We start from the raw sequence: 21,560 nt of genomic DNA, 5'->3' as shown, positions 1-21,560 counted from the left end.
TGAGCACAAACATTGAGATAGCAACGCTGGCTAAAGCCAGCCACTGGGGGCCACTGAATAATACATCAAGCTGACTGACTCCCCCTTATGCTCCTGTTAATAGTGGTGTGTGACTGCGTGCATGCAGAAGCATATGCATGCTCCTGCACCCACCTGCATAAGCCTGAGTGTGTATGTTAGGATTTGTTTGTATGGAATAAAGTTATTGTGCCAATGCACTGGAAGGACTTTGGAGCATGTGTATACACGCTGCTCACAAGAGCTTACAAGAGGATAAACATCCTCTGTATCGGTCCACATACACCAGAGCAGTGTCTACATTCTTGTGTTTCCAGGAGATGTGCTCAGATTGTGTAGGAAGGGTTAGGCAGCTAGAAGAATGAAGATATTTCATAATAGTGATACTGTGGTGGCAGGCAGAGATTTTAAGGTGCAAATTAAGCAGATTAATCCTCCAGATCTGAGAGAATCTAAGAAAATGCTATCATGCCTGCTTAGTGCATATGACTTCAGTTAATGATTTCTAAACACAGTTATCAGATCATGGGCTTTAGATGCCTATAACAGTGAGGACAGAAGATCTGTGTGTCTTGCACACAGCTGTTTTACTATTTATTCCTTTCCATCTCTTTTAATCTAATCTTTCTTTATCTTTTTTCCCACTGGGTTAGCCACGAGAGCAGCAACGACAACCAAGATAACAATTGTTTTTTAGTGTGTGACACATGCGCGTGTGTCAAGTCCATGGTGCATGTCAGACATTAACCAGCTCCCCTGCTGGCTGGCTGGTGGCATAGTGATGGGGTGAAAGGATACATATTGTCCCATGAACTGAACAATCAGTCCATTTTCACCTTTTTCAGTGGCATTCAGGTGTGCATATGATGTACTACATATGTGTGTTCATCATAAATGTGGGTTTATGTGCATGCATTGTGTCTCCCTCTACATGCATACACTCACGTACATAAGGTGTTTGCACATTTGCTGAATTTGTGCTGCATATAAGTGTAGGCATGTACCTTACATATGAAGCCAAATGAAGTAGACACACACACACACACACACACACACACACACACACACACACACAAGGATAGCATGTGATGTGTCTGTGTTCTCTGGCTCTGCATCCCCTGATTGATTTCGCCATAAAATTGTGCTCAGTAGCCACCCATTAAAACTCTGATCTCATCGATATGTGTGCAGCAATTGCAGTGCGTGGCACTGAATTATTCACCTCCTCCTCTTTCTCTCACACTCGTTTTGCTCTCACTCTTCATTTTATACTGTATCTTTCTTTCCTTGTCCTCCTAATTTCCTCTCTATCCTTCTATTTTCCCTTTTCGTCTCAGTCTTATTCCAGTATTCCCTTCATTTTTCTACCTCTATAGCTCACTCTGTCTTCATCCCTGTCTTTTTTTTCTACTCTGCTCATCCTCTTTTTTCCTCCTCTCACTCTCACTCACTCTCACTTCTTCTTCTCAACCCCCCACCTCCCCCCACTCTTCCTTCTCTCCTCTCCTCTCTCTATCTCGCAACAGGACTGTCAGCCCTGAGGCGAGTCTCAGCCATCACTCCTCTTCATTTATTAATACCTGTACTCATACAGCCCAGCACACACAGCTGCCTCACATCTATGTCCGCTGTTCTCACACACACACACACACACACACACACACACACACACACACACACACACACACACGCACACACACGCTTGCTGTCTGCACAAATGTCCCAGAGGATGCAAGAAGCCCAGTGTGTCCACACACTCACACCCGCTTACTGTGCAGGAAAATGCCCTTTGTAAAAGGACAGGGAGCATCAATCTCCCAGCTGCGTCAGCCTACAGTTTGATGCTCTTTTCGTAGTTCTGCTTTTCCCTGACTCACATTTAATTGCGCTTTATTGCAGTCATAATAGATCTTAGGTCGTAATTGTTGCACATTAATTATTGGTTAGATTGATTGCTTGTATAGGTTATCAAATGTGATTGTTTACCTAACTAAACTTTCCGTCTCGACACAATTTTAATTGACTTTTAATCATTTTAATCTGTAGCGTTTGTTGGGCTTTGCTTTGTTACAACATAAACTGTATGTATGAGGTAAAATTGATAAGTACTACCAGTGCGAACAGTTCTTTATCAGCATGCAGTCAGTTCAGCTGAAATACTGAGGGATCCAGGGAATTCTGTTGGATTGCTGCCTGATTTTAAGACAGAGAAAGATAAGATAAAGATACAAAGAGAGCAGAGAGGATTTCCAACAGTGATTCCCTGCTATTTGGCCAGGGCTGCGGTTTTATGAGGGGTCTTGAGGGTATAGTGTTTTTGTAGACACATCAGTCCCAATCAATATACGCACAACTCATAAAAAATATATATTAACAATATAAACACGAACTATCAACATGAGAGGGAAATAAATACTAATGGATGCTTCATTTCACAGCTTTGTGTAATCTGTGCTGGGCTGTTAGGCTGTAAGTGCAAGCAGAACAGAAATTATAATATAGTGAAATACAGAAAAATCAATCAGTCAAACAAACAGATGGGAAATAATAATAATATAAAAAAAACACTTATGACTTACTAACCTACATATCTTAAGTACCTTGAAGTTGCATCTATCCGTGCAGGGTCATGACTTTACCCTCAGAAGATAATTGGAGCATTTTGCAATTGAGATCCTTATGTAAATCGTGGTTGTGTGTGCATAATGTGCATGGCAGTTAGTTGGACCAGTACTCTTGACTTGCAGCTGCTCCCCTGAGCCTCCCTATGCAGCTATATATAGCTCTTCTTATGGTGTAATGATGCACTGAGGACAAGGATGGAGGGCGGTGACATTGAAAGCATTTTGACTCATGTTTTGCAGAGATGCGAACTGGTGAGATGATGGACTAGTGCTGTGTATCTGTGTGTGTGTGTGTGTGTGTGTGTGTGTGTGTGTGTGTGTGTGTGTGTGCGCGTGTGTGTGTGTGCGTGTGTGTGCGTGCGTGCGCGTGCCCGTAGGTGTGAAGGCGACATGCGCTCGTGTCCCTGTTTTCTCGCAGGCTTGTGCATGCATATGTATGTGCTTTAGCTCTGCTCTTCCTCCTGTGATTGTGCAGACCTGTGTTCAAACCACCTGCTGTTATGAGGGTATGTTTTTTTTCTCTGGGAGCATCAGGAATGTTTATGAGGCAGAGAAATTGGCCTCTTTCTCTTTGGGTGCGCTCAGCGCCACCTGGAGGCCGTCACGCTTAACGCCGCATGATATTTGGCTCCCTCATGACTGTGTTCAGTTCTGCCCATGAGTGACTGTGGAACTGGCCATTTTATTGAATTTGATGATCCATTACGGCTCAAATGGAGGTCCAGCTCCCTCAGGGCAAAGGAGATATTGCATAGGCAGCAGGGTAATCACAAGGTGATTACAGTACCTGCTGACTTTATTGTCAGTCTGATATATATAAACCAAGGTAGTAAGGAGCTTTATAGATTAAAAATATATATCAGAGAAGCTGATGATAGTTAATGATGTCCAGCCCGCCCACTGGTATATAGATTGCAATAAGGCCGAGACAATTACTCCTCCGTGATTAAAAAAAGAGCAATGCATGATGAACTGTGCAGGGGCTGTGTAATAAAGAGAGCGCTGCATATGTAAACATGTAGTCACCACAATCAGTCATAAGCAAATGAGGATTTATACCTGCAATAAGGAGCCTATGTGGGAAATGATGAAGATGATCAATGTAGGTAGAGATCTGCGAGGCTTTTACAAAGACACATTCTGAGGATGCTCTCTAAATTGCTATTTGGAGAAAAGCACTCGTCATTTGTCACGCTGCTGCCTGAAAGACTGGCGCATTCGCATCGTGCATTTGTTTTTCAATAGATTTGATTCATGGGTTTATTTAATCTGAAGTTGAACATAATTAAATGTAATTTCAATTCTATTCAAATCGCAGTTCAATTATGTTTATAGTCGTGTAGGTTAATTCACATGCAATTAAAATGGACAAAGAGAGTTTGTCTGTTTGACAGTGCAAGCTCATGCTGCCATTTAATTTGTTTTTATGTTGTGCACGAGCTGCAGCTCAGAGGGATCTGTTCACATCTCTCTCTGCTCAGCTCATGGCACACGCAACAGGGGAAGTACACCACCACATCCCTGTACTGTGTCTGTCTATCTGTGGTCTCATGATTTAAACCTTTGCTTGTCTTCTGTCCCCAGTGAACACCTATCATGTTCCTTCTCCTTCTTCCTCCACGGGGAGAGCAACGTGTGCACAAGCGTGGAGATCGCCCAGCACCAGCCTGCGTACCACATCACAGAAAACCACATCCGTCTCGCACAGACCTCCATCACACCAGTGCAAGGTAATACCACAAACCCATTGTTTTCTTCGATGGTTTATGTACGCAGAACAAAACAAGAGTGATGTTCAGTACGAACATGACGACGTGTTGAATTGCACAAAACACAACATGCAAATTAGCAGCAGTGGAGGCTGAATCAGATCATATAGATTATATAAATACTCCATTACAGGTAGAAGTTTTACTTACTATTATTATTATTACTTATGCATCAATATGTAAAAAATATACTCTAATAAACTTTGATATACTTTTGAGTTTCAGAAACTTTTGTTTAATCTATTACAGTGCTCCATATTTTATAAGCTCATATGTTTAGTGTTTAAAATCCTTTTCTCCAAACTAACTAGTGACTCTAGCTGTTGAATAAATATAATGTGTAAAGTAGTTCTTTTCAACTGAAGTGGAGTAGAAGTGTAAAACAGCATGGAACATGAGGGGTTACAAGTATCTCAAAATTGTGCTATTCTATGTGTTCTTAGTTATATCCCAAGTAGAAAAGTAGGAAATTTCATAAAGAATTTATGAGCTTATCTCGTATTTGTAATTGGCTAAAACAGAAATGATTAAATAAAATGTTATTATAGGCAAAGTTAAGGTAACCCTCTACAAACTGTATTTACCTTTCAGCTCCTCAATGTGTATCTTTGTTGCACAATATAATAAAATACAGCAAACTTACTGAAACGATTTAAGGTTGCAGCATGTTTCACATCTTCTCTCCTTCCAATCTGTTTTATCCGTCTGCAGTGATCCTGAGTCCGTACGGTCTGAGTGGCACTCTAACGGGTCAGGCCTACAAGATGAGTGAGCCAGCGGTACGGAAGCTGATGGAGGACTGGAGCTACTTCTACCCTATGGTGCTCCAGCAAAAAGAGGGAGGTGGAGAGAAGGAAAAAGAAGAAGCAAGCCAGGCCTACGATCGCAACTGTCACGTGGCAGTTGAGGTCATCGTAGGTATGGAAAAAAAAGTTTGGTGGATTTGAAACAGTGTGGAAAGTGAAAAATGCATCTCCAGTAGCAGGATTTACTGTTTTATGGACATTTTTCAATATTTATACATGTTTTGCATATTATATAATCACACGCAGTACATAATAAAAAACACTGGAGAGCTTTTCAGCAAGAGATGAGCAACAAAAATACATTGGACCACAGTGATGTTGCTCTGCTAAAGCAAACAGGGATCAACTTCACATTGACTACCCTCGATCTTGAGGTAGACTCCCTGGCATTTTGAACTGAGCTATTAGTGGGTGGGAGTGATGTCGAAGTGTACCTTCGCTGCAAAGATCCTCATGGTCGTTCGGCACATCTCAGAGTGGTAAAGGGGAAATAACAGGAAGGGAGGAGAGGAGAGAGACAGAGAGGAAAGATGGGGGAAGTGGTAGTAAAAGCCGCAGGGAGTTACTCTAACAGCTTTGTCTAATCAGTCTGATCCCACAGCATTGGTTTGACCTGATTATAATCAAAACTCCCATGGATACCAGTGGCTTTTACATCTAAAGAGGAAAGCCTGTCTAGTCTTTGCTGCCTGAAATTAAAGTCAAAATGTGAGTGTAAAGGGATTTAAGATGATGTTTTATATGAGCAGTGAGAGGAAGTGTATGCTCACATCAGTGGATACGGAGTGCATTGCATATACTATATAGCCACTGTACTTGCCACCAATTTTTAGGGATGTCTGCTACATATATAATTTTACCCAGCAAAATATATTAATAAATATAGAAGTTGATGAGGGGGATGTTATCTTTAAGCACAATAATTTATATGTGGGTGTTGCATAATAGAAAATAACTACTGCTCACTTTAACTGGTACCCGATTTTTGACAGTTTCAACACACCCCGCAGTTAAAAGTGAGCAGCAGACACCCTCTCGTTTCATAACCGTAAATAATGTCCTCCTTTTGTATCTTCCCAGGTGGTGTGAGGATGACCTACCCAGCTGCTTTTGTGCTGATTGCCCAGGGGGACCTACCAGTGGAGCAGCCTCCACCTGTTCCTGTAGCTCAGGGCCTCAACAGGGAGCCGAACCACTGCAGCGTGCCGCTCACACCGCCAACGTCACCAGAGCAGCCCTGCTCAGGTAACAAACATACACACACAGGACATCAGATACCACATTATACATACGTGTTGACACGTTAATGTTTTTTCAACAATAAGCTATTTTTGAACAATTGATGTTCGACAAATAATTGCTGTTAAAGAGTCCTTATCCTTGAAAAAATGGTATTTACTGACGATTGAACATACAAATATATACGCCATGAAATGATTCTTGTTCACACTTTTAGTAACTCTTGTCAGTCGACTAAAGCATTAAGTTCTACTTAAACTTCCGTTTGACAGTTTTAATGTATGTATCCATGGACACACAATAAAGATGGTGCTTGGTGTTTGGAGGAGATAGATAGATAAACTGGAATTAAAAGTCATGGTTGAAAATCCTGCGCTCAGTCCTGTTTTATGACATCTGCTACACCTTTCATCTTTTCAGCGGACAGTGGCTTTGTGACCTCCGTCTCCAGTGTTCCCACACCAGACAGCAGCATGGGGGTCGCTAGCATCAGCCCAAAGCATTCTGGGAAGAAGCTTACTTGTCAGGTGGTCCATCAGGCCTGGAGGGAGTGCTATCTCAACCAGCCTCAGCATGTGTAAGTTTAAGTCAGTTTGTTTCCACTGTTTGGTGTGATTATTATTGAAGTGCAGTGATGCAGTCGAGCTGGCGCCCTCACGGACCCGTTTATTCCCTTCAGACTGAATCCGCCATCTGACGTGACGCCTAAGAAGGAAGTGCCAAATGGAGTTACCACGTGGGACTTCAACGATCTGGGAGCGAGAGCGCCCTGCAGCTGCTCCAGGTACCCCAGAGCTCCAGCCAAGCTGTTCGACAGCATTGTACTTACAGTATATATACAGTATATGAGCCTTGTCTCACATTTTTCACAGGCCTCTTGCACCCCTGGGTACTCCAATTAAAACTTTGTTAAGGGAATTTTTTAACCTATGTCAACATACCACACAGTCTTCAAAAAGATATCCATGTCAAGTTTCGTCACATTTGTGATATCAATATAATTGATAAAGTTTTAATGTCCTATTGTTTGTATGAGCATGTTGCTTATGTTCCAGATTACAGTCTAAGATCAAATAAAATTACCGCTGTGCTGCAGAAAAGAAATAATGCTTTGTCACTTGTCAGAATCTTTTATTTTGAAAACAATACGTGACAGCTGTCTGAAAAAGCCTTGCTGGCTGACTTAGGAAAAGAAAGATTAACTGAATGCAGATTTTGCAATTTAAGGACTCCCATTATTGTCATATTAAAGTAACACCTCTGTAATAATTGAATTAGCTAATATTTTGCCTCTAAGGCTCAGATTAGAAACATCTTAAACCTGATCCTTTAGTGTTTTTTTTTTATTTTAATATTGGGTATACATGTATAGTGTTTTTTTTAACTTTATTTTGCTTGACTTTTTCTACAGGTTGAGGCAGCAGAAGCTGAATCTGGCCACCACATCCACTGCCAATGTCCAGACTAGTGCCAACCCCACTCAGTCCTCTGGCCCGTCATTATACCCTCCTTCCCTGCCCAAACACAAGACCAGTGACAAAACAGAAAAGGCTGACAAACAGTCCAAGAGGCCAGCCATGATCCCATTCCACCACCGGCTGTCTGTCACACAGGAAACCCCACTTGAACAGGACTCACCAGGAGGGCCCCAGCTTGGGGGTCTTGTGGCACTGGAGCCACCCTTGGAGCCTCTGGCCGCTCTGCCAAGTTGCAAGTATCCCAAATCGCTCTCCAGGAAAGCCCCTGAGTCCCTTCTGCATTCGCCGATGTCTCCACTTCCGCCCACACTCAGCCCACACCCCCGGGTGCAGGACCCAGAGGTTCTGGAGGGGCCTGTGGATATGCCTGTCTGTCCAGATGGAGCTTCAGGGCTGGGGGTGATCACCAGCGAGACAGCTGTGTATACAGCTCTGTTGAAGCAGAGGGAGAATGGGGCTGGCTGGTGGAGAGGCTTCAGGACTCCCAGAACTGATAAGACTGACTACAGACCCCCTGACCTCCCCTCTGAAAAATCAGAGGATGCGAAGACAGAGACAGCCAGTGAAGGAGCTCCGCTAAAGAGGTAGGAGAGATACACAGTCACGGTATTTTGCAAAGTGTTTGGTACAGTTGGGAAGGGAACAACAAAGAGTGTAGTAATGAAGAATATAGACAGAGATTCTAGGCTTCTGGAAACACTGGGCAGTGCTACCTCAGCCAGAATCACAGACACAAAACATCAGCAATAAAAACTGGGATTTATGGGGATTTAGCATGGATTTATCAGTTAGCACTGGAGCTAATATGTATGATATATCCAATGAAAGCATCTAACTTAATCTGGAAATGTGAGATTAGATATGAGATATGAGGACACAAAAGAAAACAAGACAGAGAATGAACTACTACTGCTACCACAGATTAATTGATTGCATTTGTCTCCTTGTTTCCTTCAGACTATACACACAGACTCACAAGAGATTTAAAATCTCAGAGGAGAGGGTGAGGGACCACATCCACACTTTGGGCCTGTTCCAGCAGCCAGGCGTGGAGGCACTGCGGGAGCCTGGGGATGATCCCTACGACTTTAAGGAAGGAGACATTGAGTACACTTTTTCCACTTCCAAGAGATTAAAGGGCCAAGGACGAGAACCCAGCAAGAAGGCCAAGGTAAGACAACACACACAGTTTGAAGTCATAGTTAAGGAAAAGCTTAAAATAAACAACATTTTTATATTAATATGGATCACATCACCACATGTATGTGAAGGGGTAGTGTTGCAGAGTTATAGTAATGAACACAGAGAATTATCACCTACAAAGACTTAACTTAACTGTTTTGATTTACTCTCACCACTCTCGTCAGTCTCGTTTCTAGCTTCAACAGGCAGCTTTTTTCATTGAAAAAGACAAAGACAAACCAGAGCGGACAGAGTTAGCGACTAGCTGATGAACATATGGAGCATTTAGCAGTTAAAAAGACAAATATTTCCCTCAACAGTTTGTGATCAACCACAAACAGAACTAAAAGAGAGTGAATATTGGATTAAACATGTCAGCAGGCCAAAGACACGGCAAATGAATGCTAATGTTGCTCCATATCTGCTGGATGTATAAACTGACAGCTGTTTGCGAATATCAGCCATATCAACTTAAATGGTGATGATATGTCAGTGTTGTGTTTACAGCTGGTTTCTGCTGCCCCCAACTGGCCAAAAAATTATGTATCACAAAATACACATAAATACAGATACTCCTATACTTTTAAAATACCCATTTCACAAAATGCAAAAATGCAGTTTTTCAATTTATGCTTGCATGAAATTCCAAATAAATCATCGATGGCACAAAATGTCAGAATGTCAGACAGTAGCTCTTTAAAAGGGGGCTCTGGGTTTTTTATATTTTAAAAAATTAGACTGGAACTGAAAACAGAATATTCTTATTTTCTTCTAATTGATCCACCAGGGAGAAGAAATCACCAGCAATGGAGCACTGCCTGATGGGAAAGATGCTATGTCCATTTTTAACTCGGCTCCAAAATCAGGTTGGACACCTTCACTGCCATCAACAGCGTATACATATTCAACAGTATGGTGAATGAATTGGGCATTTGAGCAAAAAGTGGTTTGTGTTGTTTTAGATGAATCAGGTCAAGATGACGGAGCTGCCAAAGCCAATCCTTCCTTGACCAGAGAAAAAGATCTGGTGGTCAACATCTCTGATCTAGACAACATATTTGATGAAGATGAGGAAGAGTTGGGGGTGAGACATCATGGTTTATGTACTATATTTGTGTGTGTGTGTGTTCTATATAAAGTAACTCTTAAACAGCTGCATTTTAGCAAACATACTGTAATTGGCACAGGAAAAAAGTAACACATTTCAAGTTAAAAGATTTTGTGGAAGCACAGGCACTGATAGTATAATTTTCTCATTATCCTGTGTGTTTTATGTTTCAATATTCTTAAGCACAGAATATTGCATTGAATAAAACTGATCCTCTAATCTTATGTGTAATAATTTGTAGACTGTTTACCCCAACCAGCACTCAGCAAAGCTGCCGGTGACGACAGAAGATCGGCCTCTCGGGAAGGAAGGGAGAGTTGCAGTACCTTATCCATCAAGTGAGTCACTTTGATGCTTATTTACTTGTAAAATCTTGATGAAAAACATTTCAGAGGCATCTGACTACAGTTTTTATGTATAGCCACTGCATTCAATTGTGATGATTATTCCTCAATCCCATTATACAATTTTTTGTCCCTCCGCTCTGCCCTGTCTCTTCATCTCTTTCTCAATTTCTGTCTGCTTTCAGCAGTAGCAGACCTCCAGCGGATGTTTCCCACCCCACCTTCTCTAGAGCAGCACCCAGCTTTTTCTCCTATCATGACGTATCGTGACACCCCGAGTCAAGAGCCTCCTCCACCCAGTGGAGCAGCTGACCACCTGCCGCCTTTAGCCTCCACTCAGTTTACTGAATACAGGATGGAGATGGATGATAGCATGGCAAGTCCCAGACAGGAGGATATCAAGGTGAGGAATCAATGCCAAAGTAAAAACACATCACATGTTTAGGTGTGAACCGGGAAAATAAAAGGATAACTTGCTGTTTAATTACTTTCACAAATGTCTTAAATCCACATAAATCTGGTAATCAAGTCATTGCAAGTACGTGCACACTGACTTGCAGCTAGCTACTGAGCAGCTGCTCTTGCTCACATATCATACTGGAATTGTTTTACTAATACCTGTAGCTCGCTAATTAACTATCTCCATGTTGTGAGTCAGACATCTGTACTGACTGCAGGCTCTGTGAGCTGGGAAATGCTAATTGTAGCAGAATGCACTTAGTGGCCACTATTAGGGGCATCTGCTTGTTAACACAAAACAACAAGCTCCTCCAAACAACAAGCATTTTTAGCACAACTCAATATGTGAAACATGCAAACAGGACTGAAAGGTTTAACATTAGAATTAATGGGATCCAAGTAACTTAATGACAACTGTGGCTACAGGCTACAGAAATAGATTTCCATTGTGTTGTACTGCTGCCTCTATCTTTTATAGATTCTGTAAATAAGAAACATGATTTGGGGAATATCACTATGTAAATGAGAGCGGCCAGGGGAGGTTTGCCAGTGGGCTTATAAACACCAACACTGGATACTTTAAGAGTCTATAAATCTGGTTTTGTGCAGCAGGTCTGGCTTTCTTTTGTGATATTTAGTTGGCAGTTAAAATATAGCATGCGATGTTCCACACACATATGTGTGGAACATATTAGACTTCTTGATTTGATCAGTACATAATTTGAACACAATATACCTAAACACTATGACTTAAACACTACGTCAACAATGATTTTATCCTACTGGCATGAATAGCTTATTGCTCTGTGCCATAAAGCTCCATTGTATCAATGAGCCACAATGTTGCACTGGGTGATTTGATCCGTCATTACAATGAACATGGGTACTCTAGTTTATTTTAGTGTAGTCTGTTGTAGTTCAACTCCACCTACAATGCCCTGCTGCTGTAGATACTCTCGACGGCACTAAATGTGTATTAATCTGCTGCCAAAATAAGTCAGCACAAAATAGACAAAAATTTTTAGTCTTTTAATGGGATTTGCTGACAATAAGAAAAATATAGGATATTGCCAGTTTTATCCTTGAATAGCATTATAGTGACATTAGTTAATTCAGATGTCCTGCAGTGTTGGGATGTGTGCTTACAGTTTTAGAATCAAAAGGGATTCCTACCTGGTACTGGGGAGATGCATCTAATTATGTGGCTGTTCTTGTAACTATACTCTGTGCAATGAAATGTGCCTCGATGTTAATAAATGACAAACTTACATTTTTCCTCCCAATCCAGCCACAAATAGGCTCCTCCATGTTTGCCCCACTATCTTGCCTACCCAGCCAGAGTCTACCACCACTCAAGATTCCTGAGCAGTGTTACTACCGTCCATCCTGGGCCCTCTTGCCCAAAATGGAGCATTTCCCCGCAGTCATGCATCCCCAGAATACCACTTTCATCAGGGATGGATACACGTGAGTAGTCAGCTATGATGAGCTTATAAGACATTTCTAAAGGTTTTACACAAGCTTTTAAAAGTGTTGTGCTGGAGTATGTGGTTTCTGAAGGAGGAATATGTGAGGTTGATTTTTTTAGCTTTACTACAAAGAGTGCAGCGCTCGAACCACGATAATGTCCGTCAGTTCAAAAGATTTTACTCTGTTTGGGTGTAAGGAGCAGTGTGACCTTCGAGAGCTGCACCCCAGAGAGTTAGAATGATCTTGTTTGTCTATCTGACTATTTGTTTTTGTTTCCTTTTAATGTGTCTTTTACAGAAACATCCCCAGTGTCAACAATCTCACAGATCAGGAGTATGGCCAGATGAGTGCCAACGCTGCTTCTGTGAGCACCACTGTTGGTATACTCCCATCTCCTGCCACTCCCCGCTTCTCTGTGCCCACTCCACGTACCCCTCGAACACCAAGGGGTATTAATGCTGCAAGTTCTGGGCAGGGTTCGGTGAAGCAGGATGGTACTGAGCTGAGCTCTCCAGCCTCTACGCCCTCGACCAGCCTGCCTCTCAGCTCTGTGGAGCCCCTAGCTCGGCCAGGACCCTCCCTGCCTGAGGCCCACAGCCTGTATGCTATCCTCCTCCTCTCAGACTCCGTCCTCAACGTCTTCAAGGATCGCAATTTTGACAGCTGCTGTATCTGTGCCTGCAATATGAATGTCAAAGGAGCAGATGTGGGGGTGTATATCCCAGATTCTACCTGTGAAGATCAGTACCGCTGTATGTGTGGATTCAGTGCCATTGTGAACAGGCGGCTGGCCCACGGAACAGGCCTCTTCTTGGAGGATGAGCTGGATATTTATGGTCGGACTTCTGAGGTGGGCCGGGCAGCTGAGAGGAGGCTGGCTCTTTGCCGGCGGGACCCAACTATGGGAGACCCCAGGGCCAAGCGGCCTCAGGACGCAGCCCCTGCTTCACCGTTGGTCATGATCCTCCTGCAGGAACAGTGCTCCCAGCCAATTTCATCCCTGACATCACTGCACCTCCCCCTCAGCTGTTCCTGCCATGGCCGCAAGGGGGCACTGCTGCAAAGCTGGATGTCAGAAAAGCAGTGGGCAGATGGGAGTGATGCTTGTGTGGAGTGTTACAATGCCTTGGAACAGGGTCTGCAGTATGTGGATAACCCCACAGGAGGGAAAGTAGATCCAGCTGTTGTCAGAAGTACAGCTCTTCACTCCTGGCCTCACACTAATGGTGAGGAACATGATTTACCTGCTGAAGAAACGATCTGAATGATATATGTCACAAACTCCCATAAATCAAATAGTACTTTACACATTGTTAAGTCTTTGATGAGAATAATAATTTTATGTATGCTTTAGCTGTGTTTGTGTTATCTAAACTATGTATTAATGTGTTTTGTGTGTTTGTTTCTTTTTGTGTATTGAATCTTGTTAACATGCGTTCACCAGTTTATGCATCCTTTTGTGTGTGTGTGTGTGTGTGTGTGTGTGTGTGTGTGTGTGTGTGTGCGTGTGCGTGTGTGTATTTGTGTGTGTGTGTGTCTCTGCCACAGTGGTGGACATGAGCATGTTGTCGTCCCAGGACATGGTTCGCATGCTGCTGTCTCTGCAGCCTTTCCTGCAGGATGCCATCCAGAAGAAGAGAACGGGCCGGACCTGGGAAAACATTCAACATGTTCAGGGTCCACTCACCTGGCAGCAGTTCCATAAGATGGCTGGAAGAGGCTCCTACGGTGAGTCCAATGTCGGATTTAGATAGGGCCAAATGGGCAGATGCCCATGGTGGCATGTTGTTGGGGGGTGGCAGGGTGCTCACAAAAAAAAAAAAAAACTCTTACATTTTTGCAATCATTTTCTATCGCTAATTTGCACATCACGTCAATGACACAAGGGCGTAGGTTTGCATATGGACCTACCAATATTTTGGGAGAACAGAATCGTCCCTATTCCCATTCGCACTATAAATTCCATGTACTTTCTCTTTCACTCCTTTATTGAAAAATATGAATAAAAAAAACAAAAAACAAAGAACAATGGAATGTAGCCTTCAAGAATTTAAAGCAAATAGTACTATGCTAAAATATACAGTCAGTCAACTTTTTATTGCAGAGCATTTTAATACTCTGAGACATAAAAAATATGGACATATAATAGATATAATAATAAAATGAAACAGATTTTGACACTGCAAATAGAACAGTGGCATGTAGCCTTCAAGTATTTAAAGTAAACAATACTTTGCTAAAATGTAAGCAGTAAACTGTTTATTGCCCCATATTTCAACTGCGATTTGGAAAGTGCGAAGGCACCATTCACAAACGGCCTTTTGCGGGTCTATAAACAACCCGTCATCATCATCCTCGAAAAACAAAATATTTCCTCTTCTGGCTTTTTCTTTCGACGAGCCAAAGTGCTGCAGCAGTACCAAGTCACGTTTGGTCACGTTTGCCATACTATACAACGTCTTTCTTTCTTTTTTTGCTTTTAGGGCCTTACTATACCATAACGGCTTCATACCTTGCCATACTATAACGTTTTCAGATGGTTTTATGCTTTATTATACTTTGTCATTTTTTCAATTTTTTTGCCATACTATACTATGTCGTTTTTTCACATTTTTTGCCATACTATACTATGTCGTTTTTATTACTTTTAGGGCCTTATTATACTATGACATCTTCATACCTTGCCGTACTATAACGTTTTCAGATGGTTTTATGCTTTATTATACTTTGTCATTTTTTCAATTTTTTCGCCATACTATACTATGTCGTTTTTTCACCTTTTTTGCCATACTATACTATGTAGTTTTTTCAAATTTTTTGCCATACTATACTATGTCGTTTTTTGCCATACTATACTATGTCGTTTTTATTGCTTTTAGGGCCTTACTATACTATGACGTCTTCATACCTTGCCATACTATGACATTTTCAGATGGTTTTATGCTTTATTATACTTTGTAATTTTTTCAATTTTTTTGGCATACTATACTATGTCGTTTTTATTGCTTTTAGGGCCTTATTATACCATGACGTCTTTATACCTTGCCATATTATGACGTTTTCAGATGGTTTTATGCTTTATTATACTTTGTCATTTTTTCAGTTTTTTTGCCATACTATACTATGTCGTTTTTTGCCATACCATACTATGATGTTTTTTTTTGCTTTTAGAGCCATATTATACCATGACGTCGTCATACCTTGCCATACTATGACATTTTCAGATGGTTTTATGCTTCATTATACTATGACCTTCTTTTGACATTTTTTGCCATACTATACAATGTCGTTCTTATTGCTCTTACGACCTTATTATACCATGATGTTTTCATATCTTACTATACTATGAGGTTTTATTTAATGTTTTTATGTCTTATTATGCAACGTTATTCGCTTGATATCACGTTCCTTAGCCAATTCCTAAACTTTTATGTATTATTTGCTGACCTTGATAAAAATCACAATATATAGTGTAGCATAGTGGTTAAAACTGTGGACTCTCAATGCAAAGGTCAAGGGTTCAAACCCCACATGGTACCTTTCTGCATGGAACTTTCATGATTTCTCTATCCTTTTATGAGTTTTCAGTTATCTCTGGCTATGATGCCTGACTACACTATGATGGTTTTATTCTTTACTACACTATGAAACTTACTTACTACAATTATTATAGTATGTTGTTTTTTCACGTTTTTGCCATACTATACAATGTCTTTCTTTCTTTTTTTTGCTTTTAGGGCCTTACTATACTATGACGTCTTCATACCTTGCCATACTATGATATTTTCAGATGGTTTTATGCTTTATTATACTTTGTCATTTTTTCGCCATACTATACTATGTCGTTTTTTCACCTTTTTTGCCATACTATACTATGTCGTTTTTATTGCTTTTACGGCCTTATTATACCATGACGTTTTCATACCTTGCCATACTATAACGTTTTCAGATGGTTTTATGCTTTATTATGCTTTGTAATTTTTTTAATTTTTTCGCCATACTATACTATGTCGTTTTTTCACATTTTTTGCCATAATATACTATGTCGTTTTTATTTCTTTTAGGGCCTTATTATACCATAACGTCTTCATACCTTGCCATACTATAACGTTTTCTGATGGTTTTATGCTTTATTATACTTTGTCATTTTTTCAATTTTTTTGCCATACTATACTATGTCGTTTTTTCAAATTTTTTGCCATACTATACTATGTCGTTTTTATTACTTTTAGGGCCTTATTATACTATGACATCTTCATACCTTGCCGTACTATAACGTTTTCAGATGGTTTTATGCTTTATTATACTTTGTCATTTTTTCAATTTTTTCGCCATACATGTCGTTTTTTCACATTTTTTGCCATAATATACTATGTCGTTTTTATTTCTTTTAGGGCCTTATTATACCATAACGTCTTCATACCTTGCCATACTATAACGTTTTCAGATGGTTTTATGCTTTATTATACTTTGTCATTTTTTCAATTTTTTCGCCATACATGTCGTTTTTTCACATTTTTTGCCATAATATACTATGTCGTTTTTATTTCTTTTAGGGCCTTATTATACCATAACGTCTTCATACCTTGCCATACTATAACGTTTTCTGATGGTTTTATGCTTTATTATACTTTGTCATTTTTTCAATTTTTTTGCCATACTATACTATGTCGTTTTTTCACATTTTTTGCCATACTATACTATGTCGTTTTGATTGCTTTTAGGGCCTTATTATACTATGACATCTTCATACCTTGCTGTACTATAACGTTTTCAGATGGTTTTATGCTTTATTATACTTTGTCATTTTTTCAATTTTTTTGCCATACTATACTATGTCGTTTTTTCACATTTTTTGCCATACTATACTATGTCGTTTTGATTGCTTTTAGGGCCTTATTATACTATGACATCTTCATACCTTGCTGTACTATAACGTTTTCAGATGGTTTTATGCTTTATTGTGCTTTGTAATTTTTTCAATTTTTTTGCCATACTATACTATGTCGTTTTTTCAAATTTTTTGCCATACTATACTATGTCGTTTTTATTACTTTTAGGGCCTTATTATACTATGACATCTTCATACCTTGCCGTACTATAACGTTTTCAGATGGTTTTATGCTTTATTATACTTTGTCATTTTTTCAATTTTTTCGCCATACATGTCGTTTTTTCACATTTTTTGCCATAATATACTATGTCGTTTTTATTTCTTTTAGGGCCTTATTATACCATAACATCTTCATACCTTGCCATACTATAACGTTTTCTGATGGTTTTATGCTTTATTATACTTTGTCATTTTTTCAATTTTTTTGCCATACTATACTATGTTGTTTTTTCACATTTTTTGCCATACTATACTATGTCATTTTTATTACTTTTAGGGCCTTATTATACTATGACATCTTCATACCTTCCCGTACTATAACGTTTTCAGATGGTTTTATGCTTTATTATGCTTTGTAATTTTTTCAATTTTTTCGCCATACTATACTATGTCGTTTTTTCACATTTTTTGCCATACAATACTATGTCGTTTTTATTGCTTTTAGGGCCTTATTATACCATGAAGTCTTCATACCTTGCCATACTATGACATTTTCAGATGGTTTTATGCTTCATTATACTATGACCTTCTTTTGACATTTTTTGCCATACTATACAATGTCGTTCTTATTGCTCTTACGACCTTATTATACCATGATGTTTTCATATCTTACTATACTATGAGGTTTTATTTAATGTTTTTATGTCTTATTATGCTACGTTATTTGCTTGATATCACGTACCTTAGCGACTTCCTAAACTTTTATGTATTATTTGCTGACCTTGAGAAAAATCACAATATATAGTGTAGCATAGTGGTTAAAACTGTGGACTCTCAATGCAAAGGTTAAGGGTTCAAACCCCACATGGTACCTTTCTGCATTGAATTTTCATGATTTCTCTGTCCCTTTATGAGTTTTCAGTTATCTCTGGCTATGATGCCTGACTACACTATGATGGTTTTATTCTTTACTACACTATGAAACTTACTTACTACAATTATTATAGTATGTTGTTTTTTCACGTTTTTGCCATACTATACAATGTCTTTCTTTCTTTTTTTTGCTTTTAGGGCCTTACTATACTATGACGTCTTCATACCTTGCCATACTATGATATTTTCAGATGGTTTTATGCTTTATTATACTTTGTCATTTTTTCAATTTTTTCGCCATACTATACTATGTCGTTTTTTCACCTTTTTTGCCATACTATACTATGTCGTTTTTATTGCTTTTACGGCCTTATTATACCATGACGTTTTCATACCTTGCCATACTATAACGTTTTCAGATGGTTTTATGCTTTATTATGCTTTGTAATTTTTTCAATTTTTTCGCCATACTATACTATGTTGTTTTTTGCCATACTATACTATGTCGTTTTTATTGCTTTTAGGGCCTTGTTATACCATAAGGTCTTCATACCTTGCCATACTATAACGTTTTCTGATGGTTTTATGCTTTATTATACTTTGTCATTTTTTCAATTTTTTTGCCATACTATACTATGTCGTTTTTTCACATTTTTTGCCATACTATACTATGTCATTTTTATTACTTTTAGGGCCTTATTATACTATGACATCTTCATACCTTGCCGTACTATAACGTTTTCAGATGGTTTTATGCTTTATTATACTTTGTCATTTTTTCAATTTTTTCGCCATACTATACTATGTTGTTTTTTCACATTTTTTGCCATACTATACTATGTCGTTTTTATTACTTTTAGGGCCTTATTATACCATGACGTCTTCATACCTTGCCATACTATAACGTTTTCAGATGGTTTTATGCTTTATTATGCTTTGTAATTTTTTCAATTTTATCGCCATACTATACTATGTCGTTTTTTCAAATTTTTTGCCATACTATACTATGTCGTTTTTATTACTTTTAGGGCCTTATTATACCATGACATCTTCATACCTTGCCATACTATGACATTTTCAGATGGTTTTATGCTTCATTATACTATGACCTTCTTTTGACATTTTTTGCCATACTATACAATGTCGTTTTTATTGCTTACGGCCTTATTATACCATGATGTCTTCATATCTTACTATACTATGAGGTTTTATTTAATGTTTTTATGTCTTATTATTCTACGTTATTTGCTTGATATCACGTTCCTTAGCGACTTCCTAAACTTTTATGTATTATTTGCTGACCTTGATAAAAATCACAATATATAGTGTAGCATAGTGGTTAAAACTGTGGACTCTCAATGCAAAGGTTAAGGGTTCAAACCCCACATGGTACCTTTCTGCATTGAATTTTCATGATTTCTCTGTCCCTTTATGAGTTTTCAGTTATCTCTGGCTATGATGCCTGACTACACTATGATGGTTTTATTCTTTACTACACTATGAAACTTACTTACTACAATTATTATAGTATGTTGTTTTTTCACGTTTTTGCCATACTATACAATGTCTTTCTTTCTTTTTTTTTGCTTTTAGGGCCTTACTATACTATGACGTCTTCATACCTTGCCATACTATGATATTTTCAGATGGTTTTGTGCTTTATTATACTTTGTCATTTTTTCAATTTTCTCGCCATACTATACTATGTCGTTTTTTCACCTTTTTTGCCATACTATACTATGTCGTTTTTTGCCATACTATACTATGTCGTTTTTATTGCTTTTAGGGCCTTACTATACTATGACGTCTTCATACCTTGCCATACTATGACATTTTCAGATGGTTTTATGCTTTATTATACTTTGTCATTTTTTCAATTTTTTCGCCATACTATACTATGTCGTTTTTTCACATTTTTTGCCATACTATACTATGTCGTTTTTATTGCTTTTTCGGCCTTATTATACCATGACGTTTTCATACCTTGCCATACTATAACGTTTTCAGATGGTTTTATGCTTTATTATGCTTTGTAATTTTTTTAATTTTTTCGCCATACTATACTATGTCGTTTTTTCACATTTTTTGCCATAATATACTATGTCGTTTTTATTTCTTTTAGGGCCTTATTATACCATAACGTCTTCATACCCTACCATACTATAACGTTTTCTGATGGTTTTATGCTTTATTATACTTTGTCATTTTTTCAATTTTTTTGCCATACTATACTATGTCGTTTTTTCACATTTTTTGCCATACTATACTATGTCGTTTTTTATTATTTTTAGGGCCTTATTATACTATGACATCTTCATACCTTGCCGTACTATAATGTTTTCAGATGGTTTTATGCTTTATTATACTTTGTCATTTTTTCAATTTTTTCGCCATACTATACTATGTCGTTTTTTCACCTTTTTTGCCATACTATACTATGTCGTTTTTATTGCTTTTAGGGCCTTATTATACCATGACGTCTTCATACCTTGCCATACTATAAAGTTTTCAGATGGTTTTATGCTTTATTATGCTTTGTAATTTTTTCAATTTTTTTGCCATACTATACTATGTCGTTTTTTCACATTTTTTGCCATACTATACTATGTCGTTTTTATTACTTTTAGGGCCTTATTATACCATGACGTCTTCATACCTTGCCATACTATGACATTTTCAGATGGTTTTATGCTTCATCATACTATGACCTTCTTTTGACATTTTTTCCATACTATACAATGTCGTTTTTATTGCTTACGGCCTTATTATACCATGATGTCTTCATATCTTACTATACTATGAGGTTTTATTTAATGTTTTTATGTCTTATTATGCTACGTTATTTGCTTGATATCACGTACCTTAGCGACTTCCTAAACTTTTATGTATTATTTGCTGACCTTGAGAAAAATCACAATATATAGTGTAGCATAGTGGTTAAAACTGTGGACTCTCAATGCAAAGGTTAAGGGTTCAAACCCCACATGGTACCTTTCTGCATTGAATTTTCATGATTTCTCTGTCCCTTTATGAGTTATCAGTTATCTCTGGCTATGATCCCTGACTACACTATGATGGTTTTATTCTTTACTACACTATGAAACTTACTTACTACAATTATTATAGTATGTTGTTTT

The 21,560-nt window shown here is 38.7% G+C and overlaps 1 protein-coding gene across 4 annotated transcripts in view; it reads left to right on the top strand.

Annotated features, from left to right (window-relative positions):
* The window catches only part of LOC130186179 (mediator of RNA polymerase II transcription subunit 13-like), a 105,429-nt gene that overhangs the window by 57,241 nt on the left and 26,628 nt on the right, over nt 1–21,560 (top strand). The window contains exons 5-18 of one of the 4 annotated variants that reach the window (XM_056402989.1): nt 4,227–4,372; nt 5,123–5,329; nt 6,298–6,462; nt 6,877–7,033; nt 7,136–7,240; nt 7,868–8,518; nt 8,892–9,105; nt 9,904–9,982; nt 10,079–10,200; nt 10,484–10,562; nt 10,757–10,971; nt 12,316–12,494; nt 12,795–13,723; nt 14,046–14,225. In XM_056402989.1, coding sequence (XP_056258964.1) covers nt 4,227–4,372; nt 5,123–5,329; nt 6,298–6,462; nt 6,877–7,033; nt 7,136–7,240; nt 7,868–8,518; nt 8,892–9,105; nt 9,904–9,982; nt 10,079–10,200; nt 10,484–10,562; nt 10,757–10,971; nt 12,316–12,494; nt 12,795–13,723; nt 14,046–14,225 — 3,428 coding nt within the window. Of the gene's footprint in view, nt 1–4,226; nt 4,373–5,122; nt 5,330–6,297; nt 6,463–6,876; nt 7,034–7,135; nt 7,241–7,867; nt 8,519–8,891; nt 9,106–9,903; nt 9,983–10,078; nt 10,201–10,465; nt 10,563–10,753; nt 10,972–12,315; nt 12,495–12,794; nt 13,724–14,045; nt 14,226–21,560 lie in introns of all 4 variants that reach the window. The other 3 variants (XM_056402988.1, XM_056402987.1, XM_056402986.1) reach the window with 3 other exon arrangements.

Source organism: Seriola aureovittata, chromosome 18, assembly GCF_021018895.1.
Source record: "Seriola aureovittata isolate HTS-2021-v1 ecotype China chromosome 18, ASM2101889v1, whole genome shotgun sequence".
NCBI lineage: Eukaryota > Metazoa > Chordata > Actinopteri > Carangiformes > Carangidae > Seriola > Seriola aureovittata.
The sequence above is the reverse complement of the archived record's forward strand: the minus strand, read 5'-3'. Positions and strand labels throughout refer to the sequence as shown.